General features: G+C 49.7%; 1 protein-coding gene across 12 annotated transcripts in view; it reads right to left on the minus strand.

The window, feature by feature from the left end:
• ARNT (aryl hydrocarbon receptor nuclear translocator) overlaps window positions 1-22,417 on the minus strand; it is a 29,147-nt gene extending 6,730 nt beyond the window's left edge. For 3 of the 12 annotated variants that reach the window (XM_055791742.1, XM_055791738.1, XM_055791735.1), the window contains exons 1-15: window positions 20,015-20,161; window positions 12,142-12,253; window positions 10,790-10,834; window positions 9,718-9,762; window positions 7,058-7,102; window positions 4,380-4,593; window positions 4,004-4,217; window positions 3,855-3,920; window positions 3,644-3,743; window positions 3,178-3,243; window positions 2,610-2,695; window positions 2,082-2,158; window positions 1,774-1,908; window positions 1,239-1,313; window positions 290-441 (exon numbers count right to left, since the gene is read on the minus strand). In XM_055791742.1, the coding sequence (XP_055647717.1) occupies window positions 290-441; window positions 1,239-1,313; window positions 1,774-1,908; window positions 2,082-2,158; window positions 2,610-2,695; window positions 3,178-3,243; window positions 3,644-3,743; window positions 3,855-3,920; window positions 4,004-4,217; window positions 4,380-4,593; window positions 7,058-7,102; window positions 9,718-9,762; window positions 10,790-10,834; window positions 12,142-12,253; window positions 20,015-20,039 (1,457 nt within the window). In that variant the 5' untranslated portion in view covers window positions 20,040-20,161. 12 annotated transcript variants of the gene reach the window in all.
• Window positions 22,418-23,030: the final 613 nt, after the last annotated feature.

Consider the following 23,030-nt stretch of genomic DNA (forward strand, 5'->3'; position numbering starts at 1 on the left):
AGGCACTGCTGGAGCTGAACTTTGGCAGCTTGCTAAGCCATACAACCGAGACAGCCAAAGGGATTCCATTTCTTGCACGTTACAGTCCTCTAGTGCCTGCTGCAGCCCAGGAAAAGAGCACTCACGGGACTTAGTAATTTCTCCAGGGCCTACGCAAACTGGTGGGGAGCTTGGTGAGGGGGAGAGGGCAAAGCTCCTGCAGTTCTGTGTTGCTGGTTATTCGGGGACAAGATCCCATCAGGTTCGTGTGCTATCACTGGTGGTTGGCAAGTCATTTCCATGTACATACTTGACGTTGGTGTTGGTACAGATGATGTACTCAATTTCATCCGAGTAGGGGTTCTGGAAGGTAAAGGAGCTGGTTCTCATCCAGAGCCATTCCCGGTTTTTGGATCGGAATCGGAACATGACTGACAGAACCTGGCCTTTTAACTTCACCACCTAAAAAAACGTAATGCCATCAGTAGTACCTGATAAAAGAAGGTGTTGAAGAGCAACCTGCTTCTGAGCACAAGCCGCCCCCCACTAAAATCTCGTGATGGCCCTTTGCCTCAAAGCCTACAAGACCGTATCTTGGTCTTCCCCAACTAAATGGTACTGGCACTATTCCCTTACGCTATCTTGACTCCCGAATGACACGGGAGGGGAATCTAACATCCCCTTTCTGGCTTTCCCTTCTCTTATCTCTTCGCACTGGTGAGATGTATGGAAAAGCCTCCGGTAAATGAAGCACATGCTGTTGCTTCTGATTCCAACTATTTGGACAAATGGATATGAGCAGCTACTTTTTGGAGTCATGAAAGCACAGGGGCAGTCTTACCTGCCCTGCCACAAGTCCAACGCCCTCAGAAATAAGAGTAACGACAACAGGGCAAGCAAACCACATCCATTTCGAGTTCTGCAGCACTGGGCTGGGCCCTAGAGATGAACCAGTGTTTCAGCCACAGAAGCATGGCATTCAAGTAGGCACTCTGTAGCCACGTCTCTGGCCCTAAAAGCAGACTGAACTAGCAGCCAGAGGATGAATTCAAGAGTTAGACATCAAATGCTTCTGTTTTGTTTTGCACATTTACAGTTTTGTGACTGTACCTGTAACTGTTTGCCATTGGGCAAAGGAGAAACATCTAAGGTTTATTTTTCTCTTGGTTTTCCAATTCATTTCATTGCTTTGCAAGCACGAAGACAGATTCCAATCTGAATACCACACTGCATGCAAAGTGGCAGCTAAAATGTTTTACCTGCTGAAAGCTGTCCCGCAAAAGCTGCTGGTCTTCCGGGTGGCAGAAATCCACAATGTCTTTCCCCAGAAGTTCCTAGTTTTAAAGGAATCGGGAAAGAGATCTAGTCCATTTGTCTGGCAGGCAGACTCCCTCTTTTGGGTACGCCTCATTAATTCCACTTTGGACAGGTCATTACCGCTCACCCCCACCAAATCACTGTTACACAAACCAAGTACAGGAACTGGCATGCTGTATTTTAAAGAGAAGCACAACAGCGGCTGACTAACGTTTGATCTCTAACTCACATGGAGGCAAAAATTATCTTAATTGACTTCAGACATAATCCAGAGCCATCCATCCTTCCGATGATCAAAGTACTTAGCAAAGCACATGAAAAAGCAATTGGTGGAAAAGAAACATGTCTGGTTTAGGCCCTGGGCATCGTTTTATCAGATCTGCTAGATAAGCAGAGCCGCGATATACAAGAGAGGGAGGAAGGAAAAGTAAGAACTGCTGTTCAGACTTTCTTAGAAAGCTCCTACCATTTCCTCACCTGCGGCTGGTAGCCAACTGTAGCCACACACCGGTGATCGATGAAAGTGAAAATGCCTTCGGTGTTGTGTCGGGAGATGAACTCTGTTGGCTGACAAACATTGTTCATGTCTGTGCAGTTGGGTGAGCTGGTGACCTGCACGGTAAGACAGGAACAGCGTTACTGAATCGTACGAGAGCTGCTTTCTCCTGACCAGCCAGCCCTGCAGGTGGATTTGTGGCAAGTGGGGAACGTCTTCAGACAGAGCAGTTTAACTCTGCGGACTTTCAGGACGAGGCAATGTTGAACCATCCAAACATGCTACCCACCTGGAGCCTGCCGATAGCCACAAGGCAAAACTTGCTGCCCTGGCCAGCGTCTGGGTCATCATCAGGCAGCGAAACACCTGAGAGGGGAGGGCCAAAAAATTCCAGCAAGGTTAATACAGGAAAACTTGCTAATCCCAGAGGAAAAAGACATGCACTTCTGACTTCAATACATCTCCCCGCCCTGTTTTGATGTAATTCAACATCATTTCCAGTGAAGGAATTCAGTAAATTAAGTTGCCTCCCGCTCTCTGTTTTCATCAGAAGGATTCAAGAACTCTGCCACTTCCAGCACAAGCCAGTGCATCAGACAAGTCTAGTGTTATCTTCGCCCTCTACATTATCTCTACTATCCAGAGACACAGATCTCTGATCCAGCATGGGCAAAAAACTGAGTTCAATCTTAAAATAAGAAAAAGCAATATACTTGCAAAGCATTTGCTGGCACATTCAGTTCATAGAATAGACAACTTTAGACCCTATGCTCTTAAAAAAACCCACCACAACTGAACACTTCAGCTAAGCCATTACCTGCAGGGGGCCAGGCTTTTATGTAACCCGTGCAGTGCACCACAACGTAGTGAGGTTCACCATCTTTTGCTGCACCTAAGCCATTCCTTGGGAGAGAGAAACAGTCTGATTGTGTTATGTATTAAACCGGGGTAAGGCGAGGCAAGGTTTCTACTTTTACTTCAAAAAAGCTTCCACGGAACGCCTTTGGGGTAAAAAAAAGAGCAAAGACTTAACATAAACGCAAGAAGTTCAAGAACAGAAGAGGTTGGAATCGATCTCAATTTCAAATTAAAAAGGGACAACATACTCCAGAGCCAACGACAACAGCATAAAGAACATGCGGTGTTAAGCTGACTTCAAATCCAATCTCTGAGTCAAAGAAGATTAATCTTCTCCCGAGATTATCTTCCTCAACACAGCGGTACTTTGGTTCCTCTACCAGCAGATCTATCTGAACTCCTCAATGAGCCGCACTAGTCCTCGCTAGGCACACTCAGCAGTGTGCCCCCACCGCTCTGATGACGGAGCTGTAGCTCCTTTTCCTCCTAGCAACGCAGTGTGCTCGCCCGTAACTCGTGTTATTTACCTGCAGCGATTCCTCATAAAGCTGAGACGATTTACAGAGACTGGATCCACTGAGCTGTTGCCACACCTGTACCAGAACAAGAAACGCAAAGGGACAGGCTTTTATCTTTCTGGGTCAACATCAGTCCAATCTGACAATCCTGAGTAAGAGGAAGCAATCTATAAATGGGGATGAACCTTTGAATCTCCACCACACAAGTGAACAGAATGAAGATTCTACAGACTTCAAGGAAGGTGACAAACAGTTTCTTGAAACTGGATCTTCTACAACAGTCTTGAGAGCTATCTTGGCACAGGGCAAAGAAAAAGCTCAAGACCTTGACTGTTAGCACGGTGAGGAAAGCTCAGCCACCTTATGCCTACCTCAGAATGAGCAAAAAAAAGCCGAAATAGAAGCATGAAGGGGACAGTGAGAGAGTTCAGCTTCAGGCTCAAATCACACTTCCCCAGGGACTTTCTTTTATTACCTCATTCGGCAGATGAAAGATCTTCGTGAACCCATACACATCCTCATGGACTGCTGGCCTTCCTTCTTGACAGTCCCAGTCTTCAAATCGAGGATGCGACCTAAAGAAGAAAAAAAAAAGAAGATGCCACTGCAACGTCAGTCCTTTTACCAACGCAGGCACCGGGCAACATATTAGGAAACTCGCAAGACACAAGCGTCACCGATGGTACCTTTAGATGCATTCTCAGGGGGGGCTGCAGGATCCTTGTTAGAAAGGCACCAGGGTTTGGTTCCTTCTACAAAGGGAAGGTTTTAATCCAAGTCCTCTGCAGGCTTTTGTGCTGCCCGCCCCCGCCAGTCCCTTCCCAGGCTGTTTTACCTGTCAGCGCGTTCTCCGATGTGGAAAGCTGCTCCCTCAGCTTGCCCACGTCATCCGGGTGCACCTGGTCGTAGAGGGTGCTGCCAAACCACTCGGACTGGGGCTGGTTCAGGACAGGAGTCACAGAATCGGAGACGTAGACCACCCTCCCGGTCTCACAAGACACTATGAACAGAAAGCCGTCGGCCGCCTCTAGGATCAGGTGTTTGAGCTCCTGCATTCACAGACAGACAGACACGCTCTTCACTCCGGGGCCAAGCAGCTGACACCCTCGAAACCCACCCTGGGTGCCTATCCCCCCCCACCCACAGGTTAATCATCCCTCCCCTCCTCCTCTGCTTGCAGTATTTCCCACACGGCAGCGTCAAGCTAAGACCTGGTCAGTGAGAAAGGAGGGTTTGTAGGTGCCGTCAGTGGAGGTATTGCCTGTGCCACGCAGCGACTTCATGTGAGAGACAGCCATGCGCAAGATGGTGAGCTTGTCTGGTTTGCGGGCCAGGGCGCTGCAGGTGGGCACCATGTCCGAGAGCTCTGTGATGTAGGCGGTCATCTTGTTCCTTCGCCTACGTTCAATCTCGCTGTGATTTTCCCTGCAAAAAGCCAGGGAGGAGAGGAGGAAGACCAAGTTACCAACAAGCCAGAAGCCCCAGCCATTTCCCCCATGTCAACGCTTCCACAAGGCCAGAGTGCAAAACACAGAGATGCATCAGGGTCATCAGGAGTTAGAAGGACTACAAGTGCCTCACATGCTGGGCGTGCACGAAGGAACGCAGGAACAAGTGCGAGGAGGACAGTCTACAGTTGGACCTTCTTTGCTGCGGACAAGAGCCTTGCTTTGGATCACATCGGTTCCCTGGCACCTGGTGAAGGCAGCGAGCTAGGCTGAGCTATTTTAGCAGAGAAAGAAGCTTCCCCATCAGTTCCACAACACTGCAGCAAGCCAAAGGATTTCTTCCTTTACCGTGGCCTCTGCTCCCGAAGCGAAGCTCGCCTCCCTACTGAGGAGATCTGCTTTTACACAGCACTGGTGCAGGGAGACTGTGAAGCCTCATCCCACCCACTGTCTGTCCGACAATGAATCAAATCCGACGCCCGTGCACCTCCGATAACCGTTCGAGGAGGCCAGGGCTGCCGCTGAGACTCGGGCACCTCGGTAACGACAGAGTCTTGCTTCGCAGTGCTTTTATGAAGCTACTTCCCTGCTACATCGAGAACTTTTTACAGTACCATGGCAGAGGGAAAGCTTCAGAGCAGACACACACCTCATTTCTGTACGGATCGAGGCCGCTGTGGGCTGGCCACCCACCAGCACACACCTGAGTGGTGCGCATGGACCTCTAACGGGGCACCACGACCAACGCTGCCCACTCACAGCCCTTAAAAGAGGTTTTTCACATGCCTTTTGCCAGCCTGCTCGCAGGGCACGGTCCCCATCAACCCCCAGAGATGAGAACACAACTTGTTTAGGCTTGGCTCTTTTCATCCAGCATATGCCGTTTAACTGGATTACCGCCGTGGGTTTTCCAAAACAGAACTGAAAAGCCAGGTTTCCTATACAGAAGGATGGATCGATCAGATGCAAGGAAGCACAAGGTGGGAAACGAAATGAAAGTCTTGGAAGGAACACAGACAGGCAAGTGAATTAAAGAGGATAAAGACAAAATGGAGCATTTATCACTACCAGGTGTGTGTGCAATCATTCAGTGACCTTGCTCCTTGCTGCAAGAAACCGATACTCAGAAAAAGAAGTGCTTCAATGATGACACTCACCTTGAACTCAAGTTTCTCCCAACTCACGTTCTCGAGTGTGAAAATGAAGCTACCTTCATGACAAAAGCTACTGGGAAACCACCAGGCGTTTTACTTGCCCCACTGCCAAGTGTTCTTTACCGCAGGCTGTGCCACGACGGCAACAACTGCCTACAGGGACGGACGAAAGGGTCGCTGCCTCACCGGAGGAGAAGTGCACTGCTGTTTGCTGTACTCACAGGCCCCACTTCTAGGCTTTCCTTATCTCCTCAAATATTTAAGCTATGCAACACTGCCGTTTGGAAGGGCTGCGCTTGGGGGGTATTTTTTTTTTAAAAAACCAGCCAGCAGGCAATAAACTGACCAGAACTGTGGCATTCTCAGCACCCAAGACAGTCTTTTTTCAGTCCTGTGCGTTGCTCAAGAATCAAGTCCAGGGTGGAACACTCCGAAGTAGTTGCAGAGTAAGTTCGCAAGGTGGCAAGCCACAAAACAAGCCATTCTTCAGAAACTGCCACCGCTCAGCTCCGCAGCAGCAACGAGCTGTGGGTGGCAAGCAACAGGAACCTCGATTCAAGCAGTTTTTATTTTGCAGCTGAAAACAGGGAAGGGTACATTTAGGGCTGGGTGTGTTTCTCTGCTGGAGAAAAGCGGTCCTGACAACACACCACCCCAACCAGCTGCAGCTGTACACACACATTTGTGGGGCACATTGCTGTACTAACGGTAAGGCATTCGACAGGCCTGCTTCGGTCATTTCAGCCACAGCCCCTCGTTAATTGCAAATAGGATCTTGGGGGAAAAAAAAATTAATCCTGTTTTCAGTAAGCCTAAGTCACTGTAAAGCACAGGACAACACTACCTTTCCTGGAAGGTTTTATGGTGTAGAAAAAACCTGAGCTAGTACTTTTTTTCATGTCTGTTTTGCACTCCTGCCACAAAACCTCACCAAGGTAGGAATGGGCCATTTGGCACCTTGAACCAGCACAAGAGAAATTGTATTTAGCACGGGTTAGCAAAGCTACAGTACTCGGTGAAAGCAATGGCCCAACCACGCTCTACCCTACAGTCTTTGGCAAGCAAATCCTTTTGTGTATTCCCCAAAGACTCTTACAAGGGGACTAAATGCCTCTCCCCTCCTAATTCCAATTACACAGCCATTTCCAGAAGTCTGTTCAGTTTCAAGTCCTCTACTGCAGCAGATGAGGGAAGGGGGGTGGGGTGGGGAAGAGAAGGGATGCCTAGAGAAACATTAAGGAAAGGAAATACTCTGCTTGTCCATGCTTGAAATCTCCATTCTCCTACCTGGCAAGTCTCTCCTTATCCGCTGAACTCTGTTCATCATCAGACCTAAAAATAAAATCAGCGATCTAAGCTAAAATGGAAAAAAGTTTAAAGAAATGAAAAATGGGAAGATGTACTAGGAAACCCAGCCTACAGACACGTCTGTTTTGCAGAGGAGCCATTCCATAAAACAAAGCAGTCATTAGTTTGTAACACCACACATTAAACAGCTGCCTACCATCTACATTGTTTTGAAGTTTTAAGGCGCTCACCAAGCCTATGAAAGAGGCAAGGGTAGCCGTTCTACGTGTAACTGAGGTGCAGGTCATTCTGCACGTGATTAGAAGGTTAATGGCAGAACGGGGAATTAGGGTTCCAGTCACATTAAACGACTCTTTCTTTAAAGAAAAAAAAAACAAAACACAAAACACAAACCAATAGCCTCTTCGATAGTATTAACAATTCAGAAAAGCAGATTTAAGAAATACCCCAAAATCCAAAGACAGTGTAAGATTCACAGCCAACAACACTTTTTTGTAATGCTGCTACATCAACACCGTTGAGGACAACACAGTCGAAATGGCTACACGACAAGTGGCACACAGAGATGTTACGCACATCATCTACAAAAAGACACACAGACACCCCCACCAACCTCCATGCACTTTCAGTTTTCAGGGAAAAGGAATCTGCAAACCTTGTTTTACAGAGGCTGACGGTACATATTCCTCTTGGGGTTTGGCTGCCTTGGAAAACAAATAATCCCCCAAAAGCTACCTCCAGGAAAGGAGAAGAGAAGGTACCACCTGTGTTCAGTAAGGCAGGCATGCAATCTCTCAAAGGCTGAGCATCTAAAACCTAACTGCATTTATGGAGCACGGGAGGTGTTTTTAGCACTAGTCTGCTGTGTTACCCTTCCACCTCAAACAGGTTTTAGAATAGTACTTAAAAAAATAATTCGAAAAAGTAGTCGCGTTCACCTCCATGCTTTGTTTTGCCTCACGTCATCTGAGGGAAGAATGTACTGGAAAGTGAGCGCTGCCAGAGCCATGAGGAGCATGATAGGAGCACTCCCGGGAAACAGATGCGAGAGCTACGGGCAGCCCGAGCGGCGCAGAGCAGAGGGGGCTTTCGCCACACTTTCCTTACCGTCCTCACTGCCCGAGCCGGCAACTGCGAGCAATAACCTCGACGTTAAAGCAGACGGGTACTGCTGCTGCCTCCGCAGTTCTGAAGCCACACAGGATTCTTTTGTTTCTTTGTTTATTTCTCCCTCACCTACCACTTCTGTATTAACCAGGGTGACCAAAGGCCACGGTGCAACAGAGGGCACAGAGAACCAAGATCCCACCCCAGCTATGGCACCGCCTGGTTTGGTAGTAAAATTTTTAACTTCAAGGGCCACAAAGCTGTTCTGCACTGCAGCGCTTGCCTACAGCACGCGGGTTTTTTGGTATTTTGCCTTATCTTAGTACTTATTAGGGTCTGCTCTACCTTACATTCCCAGAGCTTAGGACTTGCACTAGGGAACAAAGTTATCCGAGGTGGGCTGGCAAACACATTTCTCGTTCGCTTGACTTCAGAACAAGCCAACCCACTTCAAAAAATCTAGAGAACCCCAGCCCAGAAGTCCCTGCTAGCCCTTTGGCAGGTAACAGCATGAGAGTGACCTGAAATTTTGGTTTTACTGGGGTTTTTTTTGTTTCTCTGCGTAGAGACTGATACAGGTTTGTAGCTCTGGCTCGAAACATTACAGAATAAGCATTTTGCAAAGCATTTCTAGACTGCTAGTTTCAGTGCACGAGCTCAGAGAAATCCCAGGGAAGGGCCCCTACACCCAGCATCACCCTGGCTCGCTCTGCAACGTGATCTGACCCTCTGACCCTCAGGCTCCTTGACACAACATGCTGGGTGGTCCTTTCCCCAGTGTCCTCAATCACTGGAATTTTAACCCCAATTTCAGGGATTTCTGAAGTCAGAGCCCTCCTTAAGACAAGCTGCTAAGCGTAGCGTCTTGGCCATTATTCTGTATTTGCTCGTTTAACTCTTAGCAAGACATGGCATGATGTGCCTTTGTGCCAAGGGGACACCCTGGAATTTACAGTACTCTGAATACACACAAAACCACCTCGCTGGCAAAAACATCACACAGCAACACAAAGTAAACCCATGAAATACTTAGATGGAGTTCCACAGGCTTCAGAAAGCCGTAAAAACGACCATGAGGTCAGGCCCAGCGCTAGATGATACAGAGCTACTTTCAGCCATCAATAAGTAAACAATCAGAGTCAAAATATTGCCTGTAATATTACTGTACACTCTGATCTCTAGGAACTCCCCCATTTAAGAAAAAGCTTCTGCCTAACTCTCCCACAAAACACACAAACCACAGCATTTGCCAGGGAACCCCGTTCAAGTAAAACTTGAACGTGAAACTTGTATCTGTGCAAGTTTCTTGAGCAGGAGAAAAGAATGGGAGTCCAAGGCAACAGCTGAAAGAAACGTTGAAAAAGAGGAATGTAATTTCATCACACTCATAACGAACTGGTCCAAAAAACTTCAAGGAAAATGTCTGGATCCTTTGGTGCACCCACTAGTTAGAAAGGTGCTGCAGGATCTCGCTTACATTAAAGTGGTTTGGCACCAAAAGCTTCAAAAACTGCATCACAGCAGATTCTTACCTGGCAAATCTCTCTTTATCATTTGGCATCGGGTCATCATCGCATCTAGGAGAAGGGGGAGAGGAAGCAGAGTTCTTAAAGTGTTTATACTTACTTCTTTCCCAAAGAGACTGACAAAAGAACAAGGTTTAATACATCACACAAAAAAAGGCCTGGTGTTAAAAAGGCAAACTCTGCCACATGTAGGCACTCAGAACCACACTCCACATTTATCTAGTTAAAAATAATTAAACTGCCGTCTTTTATCACCTTGACAAGGTTTTCCACATCACATTTATATCAAGGACAGTGGCATCATAACTCGGTAATTTAAGAAACAGGTTAAATTGCACTCTGAAGATACAGTTAGCCCAAATCAAGACCCTCATCCAAAGGATCTCAGCAGATCTTCCAACTCTTCTGTGTTCCATATGGATCGTAAGAGGAGACTCACTTGCAGCCTCGCCAACTCCTCAGGAGTAAGGATGTCTCTGCAACTAAAGCATCCTTACAACAGATGAGAATTCAGTAACATGTGTCTGAGGCACTAAGCTCTTTGGCGGAAGATTTTTCTCTACCATCAACAGGGGCACAGCCAGTGCTCCTAGAGCGGCGTGCCGGAGCAACCAGCAGGTTGCTGGAAGCGTTCACGGTAACTGTTTAATCTTTTGAGATGCTGACATTGAACACAGCAACATCATCACGGGCTTCTGCAATGCTGCTTCAGCCCAGGGATCGTGAGGCTCACTTCTTCAGCTGGCCTTGTCTCGCTACGAGGCCTGCCAGGGAGGCCCGAGGTGGAGGCTGAACCCAAGGAGCAATGGGATCCCCTCCCAGCCATGGCTCCTTCTCCGGACTCAGCGGCCCCATGTGCACAGCAGCTTTACTTTGGCAGCAGCTGCCAAAATGGAGGAATACTGCTGACTAAGAGAAAGGGGAGACTGTAAGCAAGTGGAGCACTGCCTCCCTCAGACACCCCTGCTTCTCTCTGCGGTGCTGGAGAGGAAAAGCAGCATGCTCCTGCTCTGGGGGGAATGCACAGGCACACCTACACCACACAACAGAAACTTCAGGGTGCGACTGTCTCCCTCACCTGAGGAATTTACTGTTCCCTTCTCCATCATCATCAAAATCAAGCCTGAAAAACAGAAGCAAGAAGATAATGATGAACCAAGCGGTTTCTCCTTTACAAGCTGCTTTTCTGTCTGTCCCTACAGGGATGCAGGTGATTCTTGAAAGGAAGATATAAGTAATCCCAGGGCTAATGTGAAACTACCCACAAAGTTTAGGAGGGGGCCTCCTTCACATGTCTATCAGAATCGGAGCAAGGAAACAGTTCAAATGAGAGCAAGCCTGCTTGGAGCACCCATTGCATCACAGCCTCCTGTTCCAAAAGCTCTGGATCTCCGAGCAGCAATCCGAAACCCGGCTGGCTGCCACAACTGCTCCTCCCTGCTCAAGGGACCGATCAACAGCCTACAAATGGAGCACTCCCAACTTAAAGGCTTGGATCGGTTGCATTTAAAAATAAAAAGAGGAGGGCAAAATACTTCAAGAGTTAAAGTTCAGTCTGGTGACCTGCACAGTAAGCGCCCTTAGCTCGAGAGCAGACGATGTTGCCGTGTTTGCTCTAACAGGGTCGAAACCCCATTTCCAACAAGTGTGGGAGGACAGAGGAAAGGCTTTTCGCCACACTCCCCTTCGGGATGGAAAACTGGCATGTAGATGCAGCTCAGCAGCATGCGTGTTTGTAAATGAAGTGCGAGGAACAAGTAGCAGACAGCATGGGAGGAGCTGCAGGGGAGCGGGAGTGCCAGCAAATGGAGGTGGAGGAAAGAGTTTGAGTGACTGGGGGCTGGGGGCAGGGAGAGATTTTAATTAGCTTGAAAATTAAGAGGAAATTTCTTGTGCCAGGAATTTCAGCGCAGCCACTCAATATCCTTTCAATTTGCAAAGGCATTTTTAGCAAACAAAAAGCCTACCACAAGCACATTGCGGCTTCCCCCCCACCCCCTCCCAGAGAGGGCACAGTTGCAGAGGTTTCAGTAAGGCCCCAACATTTGCGTTCTCTGTTCTGCCTCTCTTGCAGTAACTGGCTTGTCTCGCTGCTTCAGTGACTCCTCTTTACCCTCAATCCTTGGTGAGTGACCCTCTTCTCCCATGAGGTGCAACTCAACTTTGTAATACCTTTTTTTTTTTTTAATGTAATACAGAACCTGGCTTTAGTGCGTATGATTGGCATAAAGCGTACCACTACGAAGTAAAGGGACTGGAATCAGCGCACCTGAAGGAACCAGGAAGCTTCTTTGCTTAGAGGTAGACAATTTTCCTCGTCACAAGGGCAACCACTCTTTCAAGAGAAGAGCGCTTCCTCGAAAACACGCTTTGCACACACACCTCCCCCCAAAGAAGTACAAACTGCCCACAGCCCGAGCACACACTCACCCAGAGCGCCGCTTGTTGGCTCTCTGAACGATGGCCCCTCCAGCCTGCGCACCCGCTCCAGGGTTCCCAGAGCTGACAGCTGCACCCAGCGAGGAAACATCTGATGCCATTTCTAAACAGGAGAGTGGAAAAAAAAAAAAAAAAAGAAAAGAAAAGAAACCAGTATTACGTCAAATCCCCCTCTAGTTCAGAGGGTGGAGTATTCTCCACATATAGCTTCCATTAAAAGGAATTGCATTTCAGCATCTGATGTGGATAGATTTTGTGCAATGTCTGTTTCTAGTCCTTTCATCTCCTGCCTCTCCAGAGCCTGTGCTAAGGGTCCATTTCAAGCTTTGAGCACATGCTGTTTTCATAAGCTCAAAAGCTTAGATCGCTAAACTGAAAGATGTGGTCTTCTTTTTAGAGAGAGGAGGAGCCCGATGTGCTGGTGGGTAGGGGCTGAACCCATTCTCATATGCTGGCTGCACGGGTACCCAAAAGGGGAGAGGAGAGCTGGGCATTTGCCTAATAACATTAATGCTGCCTCTTGAAGAGCGTTTATTTCCCAGTCTAAGAGACAAAGAATTAACCAAGACACTTGTAAGGCACCTTGAAAACCATGATTTTTCAGTCATTTCTACTCTTCAGCAGTACTGACCTGAGGGCACCACAGGCTTGATTACCAGTCCCTACCTATGCTCCTCCACAACTGGCCACGCACCCAGAGCAAACCAACGTGATTTCAGGGAAGACCCAATGCTACCCCCCATTAAGCAGGACAGCAGTCTGGCTTGGAGCTAAAAACCTTGTGTTTTACATGTAGAAAAGCTGCACAAGGAGTAGGAAACTCAATCAGTGCTTTCTAAGAGATGAACCAGGCAGGTAAAGCTCTCGAGAAGTGTGGAACTGGCGAGCCTTCAGAAACGGCGCCACACAACATTGCAGCGCTGCTTCTGAGAGGTCTCACTAAGACACAACATTTGAGAAAATAAAACCTCTGCTTTGAGACATGAAAACCAGCCCTTTACGTGTATGGGAGAAAGAAGTGTCTAAGCGGAGAACTTGATGCGCTGCCCTCACAAGTCAGATGGCAGGCCCGAGCCTGTTATGCGTTATGGGGTTTTTTTCCCCGCAATGAGAGCAGAGAGCCTGGGCTCTCCATGCAGGCACAGAGCCGCCCCCCAGCTGGGTGGGCAGGGTGGGCTCCCAAGCCCTGCGTTTGGGTGCCGAGAACGCCCCCCCCCTCACCTCCCCACAGGCAGCTCCCAGCTCCTTCCAGCACCAGCAGGGATTTCTCGTTCCTTGCGAGCCGAGAGCCAGTGTTCGATAGCAGACACTGTGCCGTACTTCTCCCGTCCTCACGCCTGGCTCTTCCCTAATCCCACTTGCTTGGGAGCACGCAGAAGAGGTTCTGTAGCTCTTCAAAGCTTGCTCAGCCTGGATTTGCCTGAAGCTGCGTTCAACGTTCCTCTATGTTAACATAGTCCGATCTGCACCAGATGCGGCTTTTCAACATAGAAGGCGTTTTTTCGTGGTTTTGAAATAAGTCAGCTCCGTACCCATTTTAGCGGTCGTGGGGTGTGAAGTTTGCTGCTACCCGACTGCTAGACTGCAACCCAAGCAGCCACCCTGGCTCCAGCCTGAGAATCCCCCACCTCAGCCTCTGCAAACGGAGCTGCACAGAGCGGACAAACCGCTTCTGATTTATCGGAGCGGAGGGGACTGAAAAAACCCAACCCAACGCACACACAAGCCTACCGCCGGGGTTCCCAAACCCACAGCAAAAAGGTACACCGAGAGCTGCTCACGCGGGAAACACTGCCAGAACTGGTGGGACAAGGCAAAGAATCGAAGTTACGTTTAATAAATACGGCAATAACCCAGAGGTTAAGCTGAGAGGCCGTCAAATCTTGGCGGAGCCAAGCCGAGCCTCAAAAGTAATGGCAAGTTATGCCATAGCAAGCTTCTGTGCAACGCTGCCCATTTTTATTTCTCACCTCATCAAACATAAAACGCAGCCTTTTGCGTGCCTAGCATCAGAAAAGGAAAAAAAAAAAACCATTTTCAATATCATAGGTACATCTGGCTTTTAACAAGTATTTTTACAGTTCCTGAAATCAGATTTCAACCGACAGCAGTTTAATCTCAGCAGTACGGCCAGCGTTGGACAGTCACAGCGAAAAGCGGAGCTGTGCAACAGCCCAACCACCTCTGCAGCAGTGCGGCTGGATCACAGCAGCTGGCTCGCAGCAACAGCTCTAGCTCTCACAAAACATGCTCCAAAATTTCTGGTATTTCTAAAAAAAAAAAACAAAAAAACCCACACCTTAAAATATAAATAATCTTTCACCACAGAAATACTGCTAGCCTCTATTACTGCCTGATTTGTTTTCCTCCGAGCAGCTGGCATTGCTGAAGAAGTTTCTTCCTTGCCAGTCCATAGTATTTCCCAAGGGTGGCTAAAATATGGAATAAGCATCCAGCTCAGCGCTCAGCAGTTGAAGGGGCCAACAATAACAGTCCCAAACAACAGCATGAGTGAGCATGCCCAATTTCAACACCAACTACAGCAACAAAACACAAGGAGTTCTCTGATGTTTCAAGAAAAAATAAAATATCCGAGAACAAAGAATCAAGTATAGAAACGCAAATTTTTAAAAGACAGAAGATTATTTGAGGTTAGTGGTTTTCACCACGTGAATACGTAAGGTCTCTGCTGGGAAACCGGTCCCTATGTGATAAAGTCAAGTCAGCTGATGTGATGCACTTAAAATAAAGGGAGGTCGGCCTTCCTCGCACTCCATCCTCCACGCTGTGACCATGGAGCGTTGCCATCTCCTCTCCGCTCGATTTCAGATTGCGTGGACCCTCTGTGCCCCTTCCTTTATTTCCAAGTGAAGTCCCAAGGCGCAGAAAGGGCCGATATCAAAGGTCTTTGTTTAGCGGAACACGGCCTCAAGTGTGAGTAAACCAGGTCAGAAGGTTTATTCCTTTTTCCCAGGAGCCTGTGGCTTTCCAACATACGTATTTAAACGCCACGCTCTGAAATCAAGTTTCTGGAGCACAGCAGATAATCATTTTATTAAGGAGAGAGGAATTTCCGCTTTTGGGCAGGGAAGGAAGTGACACTGTGCTGTTCCTCTGCAAACTAACTTTTAAATAGGGTTGAGGGGGAGGGAGGGCGTCTTTGTTTGTTTTCAAATGCCTCATCTGAGCCTTTGATATTTCCAAGGAGCCTGCTGCGTGGACTAGCATGTCACGATGAAACCACTTTACCTCGTGCTTCAGCTTCCTACTCGGAAACATTTCCCTCTCGTGGTACAATGCGCCCTTTCACAAGTGGAAGAACATAAAGTATCTTGAGATTTGGCAGTGTCAACTGGTTAATATTTTGCTCTGCACAGTGAGGGAGAGCATCAACATGGTTATGTACTCTTTCACGTGACCCACCAGCCTCTCTACCACATCCTTACCCCAAAAACAGGGAGAGCGTGGGGCAGCCAGATGGGATGGGAAGAGGTCTGTCGAGCTTCTTCACCCTTCAGAATTTCTAGGACACTCACACGAATGCAAAGCTTCCTTTCAAAACTCCCATTTTACCCCAATCCAAACACAAGCCCCGGAGCAACGATACACCGAGGTTAGCGTGGAATTGCTGGCACCCAACCCATCAATGCAAGCTCCGAAAGCTTCGCACTCAACAACAGCAGGGTGGTGAAGGCGTCTCCAGTGCACACGTGCTCCGTAAATCCATTGGCCCAGATGCCCGTCATGAGAAAAGCAGAAATCCCTCCACTTTGGCACTTGAAAGCCACCGACTCCAAGCGTAAAAGGCAAGATGGGAGTAGCTGGAGGCAACCTGAGACAAAGATCCAGCTAACAGAGTCAACCAATTCTAAGAAAGCCCGGTACATTACAACCAAGAAACACCAGTTTCACAACTTAAACTACCATCACCGGGAAAGCTGCTGTTCAGAGCAGTGACTAGCACTTCCCAAATATCAGGATGCTTAGCTATCCAAAATGGTGAGAACAACATTTTTCATCTCGTCCCAAATAAAGAGGCAAGCAAGGAACATATTCCTTTGAAACAATCAATATTAAGATCAACAGGACAAATGTTCATTTTCATTTCGGAAGTGGTTTCTTCAAAAAACACATGTGCCACCAGAAGTCCCAGTTGATCTTTCTCAGAGGGCAGGGTGGGTTTCACAGCGCAACATCCTTGTTAGGTCTGTTCCAGCTCTTTCCAGAATCAATCCCTGCTTGCCTTTAGCATGTGTTAAATCTAATTAAGGCCAGAAGAGATAAGCAGAGACGGCTTGGAGAAATTACAGATCCTCATTTGTAACTGAATACAAATCTGCAAGCACAACCACAATTCAGGCAACAGTTCGACCCAGAACAGAATAGGCTGGAAGATCGCTAAGGGAATGTCATCTCGAGAGCCAGACTTCCAGCCCAGCTCTCCTGGGAAGGGCTCTGTTGCAACTACTGGCATCTCAACAGTGAAAAAGCTTCAGAAATAAAGTCAAAGAAAATATTCAAAACTGTTATTTACGAGAAGGGCCTGCCGTAGCTCTTAAACGCATTTTTATTGTACCACTTAGCCAGGCACTGTACAAAGCACAGCAAAAACGGTGGTTCCTGCTGCAAAGACTTTTAGCATATAGTTGCTCGCCAAGGCTCAGGATCCACCAGCGCATTTTAGCATAGCAAGATCTCATTTAAACTTAAGCCATTAGTGAGCTCTCAAAAAAAGCAAAGGAAGTTTAGAGCAGGTTTTGAGCAGATAAGAGCTGCTAAGATAAACAGCATGCTACTTTAACAACTACTTGCATTTCACTCCCATGTGTGAGGCTTCGGTCCAAACGGCGCACCTGGCTTTGTATTTACAAAGCGTCTCCATTTCTGTGTCTCAGGTACGTTAAAGAGATTTATTTTTAAAGTAGGTGGTGTTTTTTTTTTTAGGTTGTTTGAACTTCCCATGCAATGCCAGCTCAGCGCTTTCATGCCCATGGGAACCTTCTCCAAGAAGCATTACAGAAATTAACTAAAAAAAAGCACAGACAAGAATGCACCTTCCATTTTCAAGGGTTTGAAATCATGCATTCAGGAAAGTAAATGTTTAAAGTGAAGCTGATGAATCCTATATTCAGCCAGCCAGCACCAGAAATATCCTAATAGTCCAAGTTAATAATAAAACCTGTAAAGTAATGCAAGTAAGGCAAGCCACGTTTTTTTTAAATCCCTCCTCGTATTTCCTCCTGGTTAGTGGAAGCTATTCACTTTTCACTCCTAACCAGGAGATTTTAACAACATAAAACTTGCTTAAATTGGCACAACTGAAAGCTTTCCATCTAGCACAACTCACAGTTTAAGTCTTTTTCAGTTAAACAAGACCAGTAAACTGCACAGGAGCTAACCTCACCCTCGGAAAGATGAGGAAGCAGAAAAGTTTTGCAGACTTTATTTTTCAGTAAGTTTATCTGAAAAAAACAGAAAGTGCTTTATCCAGCTCTCTCACATGTTTCTAAGGTGATCTCCTTTGCTGGTGTAGCATTCCGAGGAAGGACAGAAGGCCCAGGATGGCACAACACTGAACACAAGCTGCAGTCTGAACACTTGGAATAAGTTCCAACTTATTTTTCCAATAAGTTTGAACACACAAAAAAGTTTTAACTTATTTTTGTGGTCAGTTTTCCCCATCTTTCGCCACGGCCTGCTCAAGCTGTGAGGACATTCAGCATATTTGGGGGCATTAGCCTGTATTCACTGGAGCCCTGCAGTCTGTTTTTCAACATCAAGGAGAAGAGGACCAAGCTTTTAAAGAACTTTCACAAGTAGTTTATTTTACTGATAATCTCCATGTATATAACGCTTATGCAGACTGTATTCCCCACCCCCATTTAAAATGGCCAAGCTAATATTGGTCAGTCTGCCTGAAGCTATAAATATTAAATGCAGATGTTGAAAGTTCTTTCTCTTTTCCTTGCAAATTTGTTTCAAACTTTCCTATTAGGCAAAATATCACGCAGCTCCGAAGACTACACTTATATAAACACTCTGCAATACACGAACAGTTTAAAGCCACGAGTATCTTCCTTTCTCATTCACTGGATTCTATAGAGCTGGCTCGTAATGTACATTTTCCATCCTTACCCCAAGCAGCAGTATTTTTTTTTTTGCTTTACATTTGGCTACGCATCCTTTGTCCGCCAAACCGTGCAACCTCGATCTAGCACTACGCTGGCAGGAGAAGAAATGAACTTCCTGATCAAGCCCACACCACCACCAATACACATGACTGAGATTTTACTACTTGGAATAATCTCACACTTTCATGGGATACTGCTGCGAGCCAAAAGCGTATTTTGCTGCAGGATGGGATCACAACTTTGACAGTTTCCATTTCAGATGTATTTTTGCCAATAAGGAGTTCTTGTGTTTTTTCCTAACACGCCATCTCTAACTTCTGATCGCTGAGGAATTTCAGATCATTATGTGAAACCACAACCACATATTTCCAGATACCAGTTCTGCACGCTTGCCTCGGAATCACCACAGACAAATGACCCAAAATGTTTTCAATATTTAAAGCCACAATAGCTTCCTATATCGTTAGAAAACAAAAAAATCATCCTTCAGAAGTTACATTGAACTGTCCTCAATAAACCTGTAGAGGCCATGCCAACCAAGACCTCACCAGCCTCAAGCCACAACAGTCAGAAACCACAAGCCAAAAAAATCCCCAAACCAACCCAAAACACAAAGCCCAGAAAACACAGAAGCTCAAATTCTGATCTCAGTCGCCACGTTGTAATTCCATCACAACTTCAGAGGCTGCATTATTCCAGACACATACTGATTTCAGAGCAATTTAGCCAGAAATCTGAAAAAGCCCAAAAGTTGCAGCTTGCTTCAGCAGGCATCAGGTATCACCAACTTCTAGCTTCCTCCAAACAGGGAGTCACCCTTTGGTTATCGACCTGAGGGAGCCGAAGTTGAAAGAATGTTCTGCTCTCTGCTGACAGGCACTCACACCCTTCCGTACGCACCAGCTACTCAGCTCAGCAGTTTAAACAGGTAGAGAGGAGACTTGTAAAAAACCTTTTCGACACAGCACATCAGATTTTGTCTGTCGCTAATTAATAAAAGCTCAATGAGACATACAGCATAGAAAGGGCCTCAAACCAACATAAACCATCAAGGACAACACAGGCAAGAGAACCCACTAGTGTTTGCTCCCCCCCCGGGAGGGAGAGGATGGAAGCCAGACCCCCGCAGGCAGGCCACCGCCGCCGGCATGTGCCAGCCCTCGAAGCTCTGGGTGCGGAGACGAGCACCAGCATCTTGCTCCTCGATATCACCAGCTCGCACCGGGTCTCCTTCTCCCCCTCCAGCTTACCTGCTTCCCAAACCACCTGCCGCTCCGCCAGGTGCCTCCTTCCCAACTTGCTGCCACCTGACAAGGAGCCCAGGCCCCCCCCAGGCGCCCCCTTCCCACACCGGCTCCCACGGGTGGCCCCCAGCCCCCCAAGCTCCGGATAGCCCCTCAGCGTCCCCGGCCAAGCCCTCACCCCCACCGACCGAGCTCCCCGCAAGCCTCCAGCCCCGGGTGACAACTTCCACCCAGCCCAGCCCCGCTCCGGGCCGGCCCGAGCCCCCCCCACCAGCCCAGCCCAGCCCCGCTAACGGCACCGCCAGCCCCCCGCCCCAGCCTCCCTCCGCCCAGCGCTGCTTCTCCTCAGGGCCCCTCAGCAGCCCCCTGCCCGGCCCAGGGCCCCCTCAGCGCCCCGAGCCGACCCCCCCAGCACCCCCTCAGCCTCCCCACGACTCCCGCAGCCCAACCGCCCCTCCGCGCCCACCCGGCCCAGAAGCCCCGGCTCACCCGGGTTGGCGGCGGTGGCTGCCATGGCCGGCGCGCACAGGCAGCCGCCCCCCCGCCTCCCTCCTCACCGCCACTGCCAAGATGGCGGCACAGGAAAACCCTCCGCGCTGCCGCGCAGCCTAACCTGGCCTCCGCGAGGGGCGGGGCGGGAGCCAGCTGCGGCGCTCCTATTGGTCTAGCCGGGGAGGGGGGCGTGGTGAACGCCCCCGACGGCGCGGCCAGCAGGGTAGAGTGAGCGCGGGCCTGCCCCGCCCCTACCACGGGAGGGGGCGTGGCCCGGTGAGGGGGCGTGGCCACGCCGGGGGCGCGTGGGGAGGGACGCGCGCGTGGAGCGAGTTAAAGGTCGGGTTGAGTGACGTCACGTGTTGGGGCTCTTTTTTTAAAAAAAAAAAATTATTTTTTTTTTTTTGGCGGAGGGCAGAAATCTTGCTGGGATTGGGACTGGGATTAGGGTTGGGATTAAGGTTGAGACTGGGGCAGGGGTTAGGGTTGGGACTGGGATTAGAGTTGGGACTGGGATTAGGGATTCTGCCTGGGCATGGGGATTGGGTGGGAACTGGGCTCGGGACTGGAACAGGGCTTTGGGCCAGGACTGGGACTTGGGGCTTCACCGGTAAAGCATTAATTTGGGTGATTGTGGCTCGCGGGTCTCAGCCTCGGCCACCCCGTGATCACAGCGGGGGCCGAGACGGGGTGTGGGTCCACCACTGCACCCCAGGGTACTGCACCCTGGGACAGAGCAACCGCAGATGTAACGTCCCCTTATCCCCCCTCCCGCTCCCGCTGCACTGGCAAGACCCCAGAACTCAGCCTTTGCCGAAAAATCACCCGAAAACCCACCCTGTGCCAGCCCGGGGGGCACTCACAGCAAAGCCTCACCACTACATAGCCCTCTTTCTCAAAGCGATCTTTTTTCCTCCGGGGGGTGGGGGGTGAATAAAATAAACTCACTCGTGGGCTCAGGGGTGTCTCTACGGCGTTTAAACTATTTTGCGGTTTGTTGTGAGGCCGTTTCGCAAGAGCCAAACGGGCGGCTCAGTTCAAAGCACAAAGCATCGCAGCTTCAAAGAGTTTTTCCCCCCATTTAGTCTGAAATAAACCAAGGACCAGCTCTAAATTATCTGGCAGGCTGGGGAGGACCTGGCTCCTGCTGGATTTTGGGGACAAATCCCCCTCGGCTCACCCCAGGCCCGTAAGACCCACGAAGGGACCCCAGAGCCTTTGTCTGCTGGGCAAAGGGGGTGCTGGAAATAGCGGGTGAGAATTTAATCTGCCGGATTGTTTCTCCCCATTTACTGGGAGCGTCTGAAAGGCGACGCCGCCACATTCCTGCAGTATTCATGAAGGCCCGGGTGACAGCAGGCACCCAGAGCCGGGCACGGTGCGGAGCTGGGGACAGCAGGGCAGGGAGAGGGGCACAGCCTGCATCCATCCATCCGTCTGACCGGAGGGAGGTAAGGAGCTGCCCCAGCCGGGACAGGGCTGAGACCCTGGGGGCTTCCTGCAGTCTTGGGGGGCTGCAGGACTTGGTCTTGTTGATTTCTCTGCTGTCCTTGGCGTAGTTAGGGCTGTGGTCATCTGCTCCTGGAGCACATTAGCTTTATAAACACACTAAAACCCAAACATACATATATATATATATATAGGCATACGCCTATATACACACAGCTCGGTCCACATGGCTCTCCTGGTGCCACTCAACAAGCCTCCACCTCTCCTCCAACCTTGTACAAATCTAATTATCCCTCTGCTGCCACAAACGTCTCTCTTCAGTAACGGGAAAACTCTCCTTTCCCACCCCTGTTTGCTTACTGGCGGTTTTTCCTCCTGTCCTGCTTGTAACCCCAGCCAGCCTCCGTTTTGCTGGGGGTCAGCCAAGCCCCGGCGCACCCGCTGCACCTAACACAGCGTCCTGTGAAAGAACAACAACAACTTAATAGGGGTGTTTTAACCTGCTTTTTCCTGGGAAATGAGGAGGTTGAGCAGGGAAGGGAAGCTGGGAGGGTGATAGCATTAGATAACGAAGATCCCTGTGGCGAGGGTGTCGGGGACAAGGATGGGAAGACACTGGGTGTCCCCCAAACTGCCACCAGCAGCCACAACAGGGAGCAGCGGGGTCTCGAAGCCACGTTTTCCCCTTTTTGGCCGCTTTTGCCACCCCACCGGTACTTCCCCTGCACTGCCACCCATCTGGCTCCTGTGAATCCCGCCCGCCTCTGCCCCACAGGGATGCCACGGGGGCCACGCACCTGAGGACCACCTGCATGGAGAACGTCACCGTGCCACCGGCAGTGGATGTGGACAAGGGCTTCGCCATGGCCTTCGTGGTGCTCATGTGCCTCTTCCTCCTGGCCATGATAGTGCGGTGCGCCAAGCTCATCATGGATCCCTACAGCGCCATCCCAACCTCCACCTGGGAAGAGGAGCAGATCAACTGAGCCAGCCCCAGGGACCCCCGGCACCCCCAGGATCACAGCCCCCAGAACACCCCCAGCCCTCCCACGCCACAGGGCACTCCGACAACCCCCAGCCCCCCAAGCACCACGGCACCCCCAGACACCCTGGACCACTCGGCACTCCAGGGCCCTCCAGCACTGTGGAAGCTCAGGACCCTCAGGGCTCCCCAGTGCCCCCCAGCACCCCAAGGCTCCTTAGAACCCCCAGTGCCCCCCAGCACCCCAAGGCTCCTCAGGACCCTCAGAGCTCCCCAGTGCCCCCCAGCACCCCAAGGCTCCTCAGGACCCTCAGAGCTCCCCAGTGCCCCCCAGCACCCCAAGGCTCCTCAGGACCCTCAGAGCTCCCCAGTGCCCCCCAGCACCCCAAGGCTCCTCAGGACCCTCAGAGCTCCCCAGTGCCCCCCAGCACCCCAAGGCTCCTCAGGACCCTCAGGGCTCCCCAGTGCCCCCCAGCACCCCAAGGCTCCTCAGGACCCTCAGGGCTCCCCAGTGCCCCCCAGCACCCCAAGGCTCCTTAGAACCCCCAGTGCCCCCCAGCACCCCAAGGCCCCCCAGCACCC

Source organism: Falco peregrinus, chromosome 19, assembly GCF_023634155.1.
Source record: "Falco peregrinus isolate bFalPer1 chromosome 19, bFalPer1.pri, whole genome shotgun sequence".
NCBI lineage: Eukaryota > Metazoa > Chordata > Aves > Falconiformes > Falconidae > Falco > Falco peregrinus.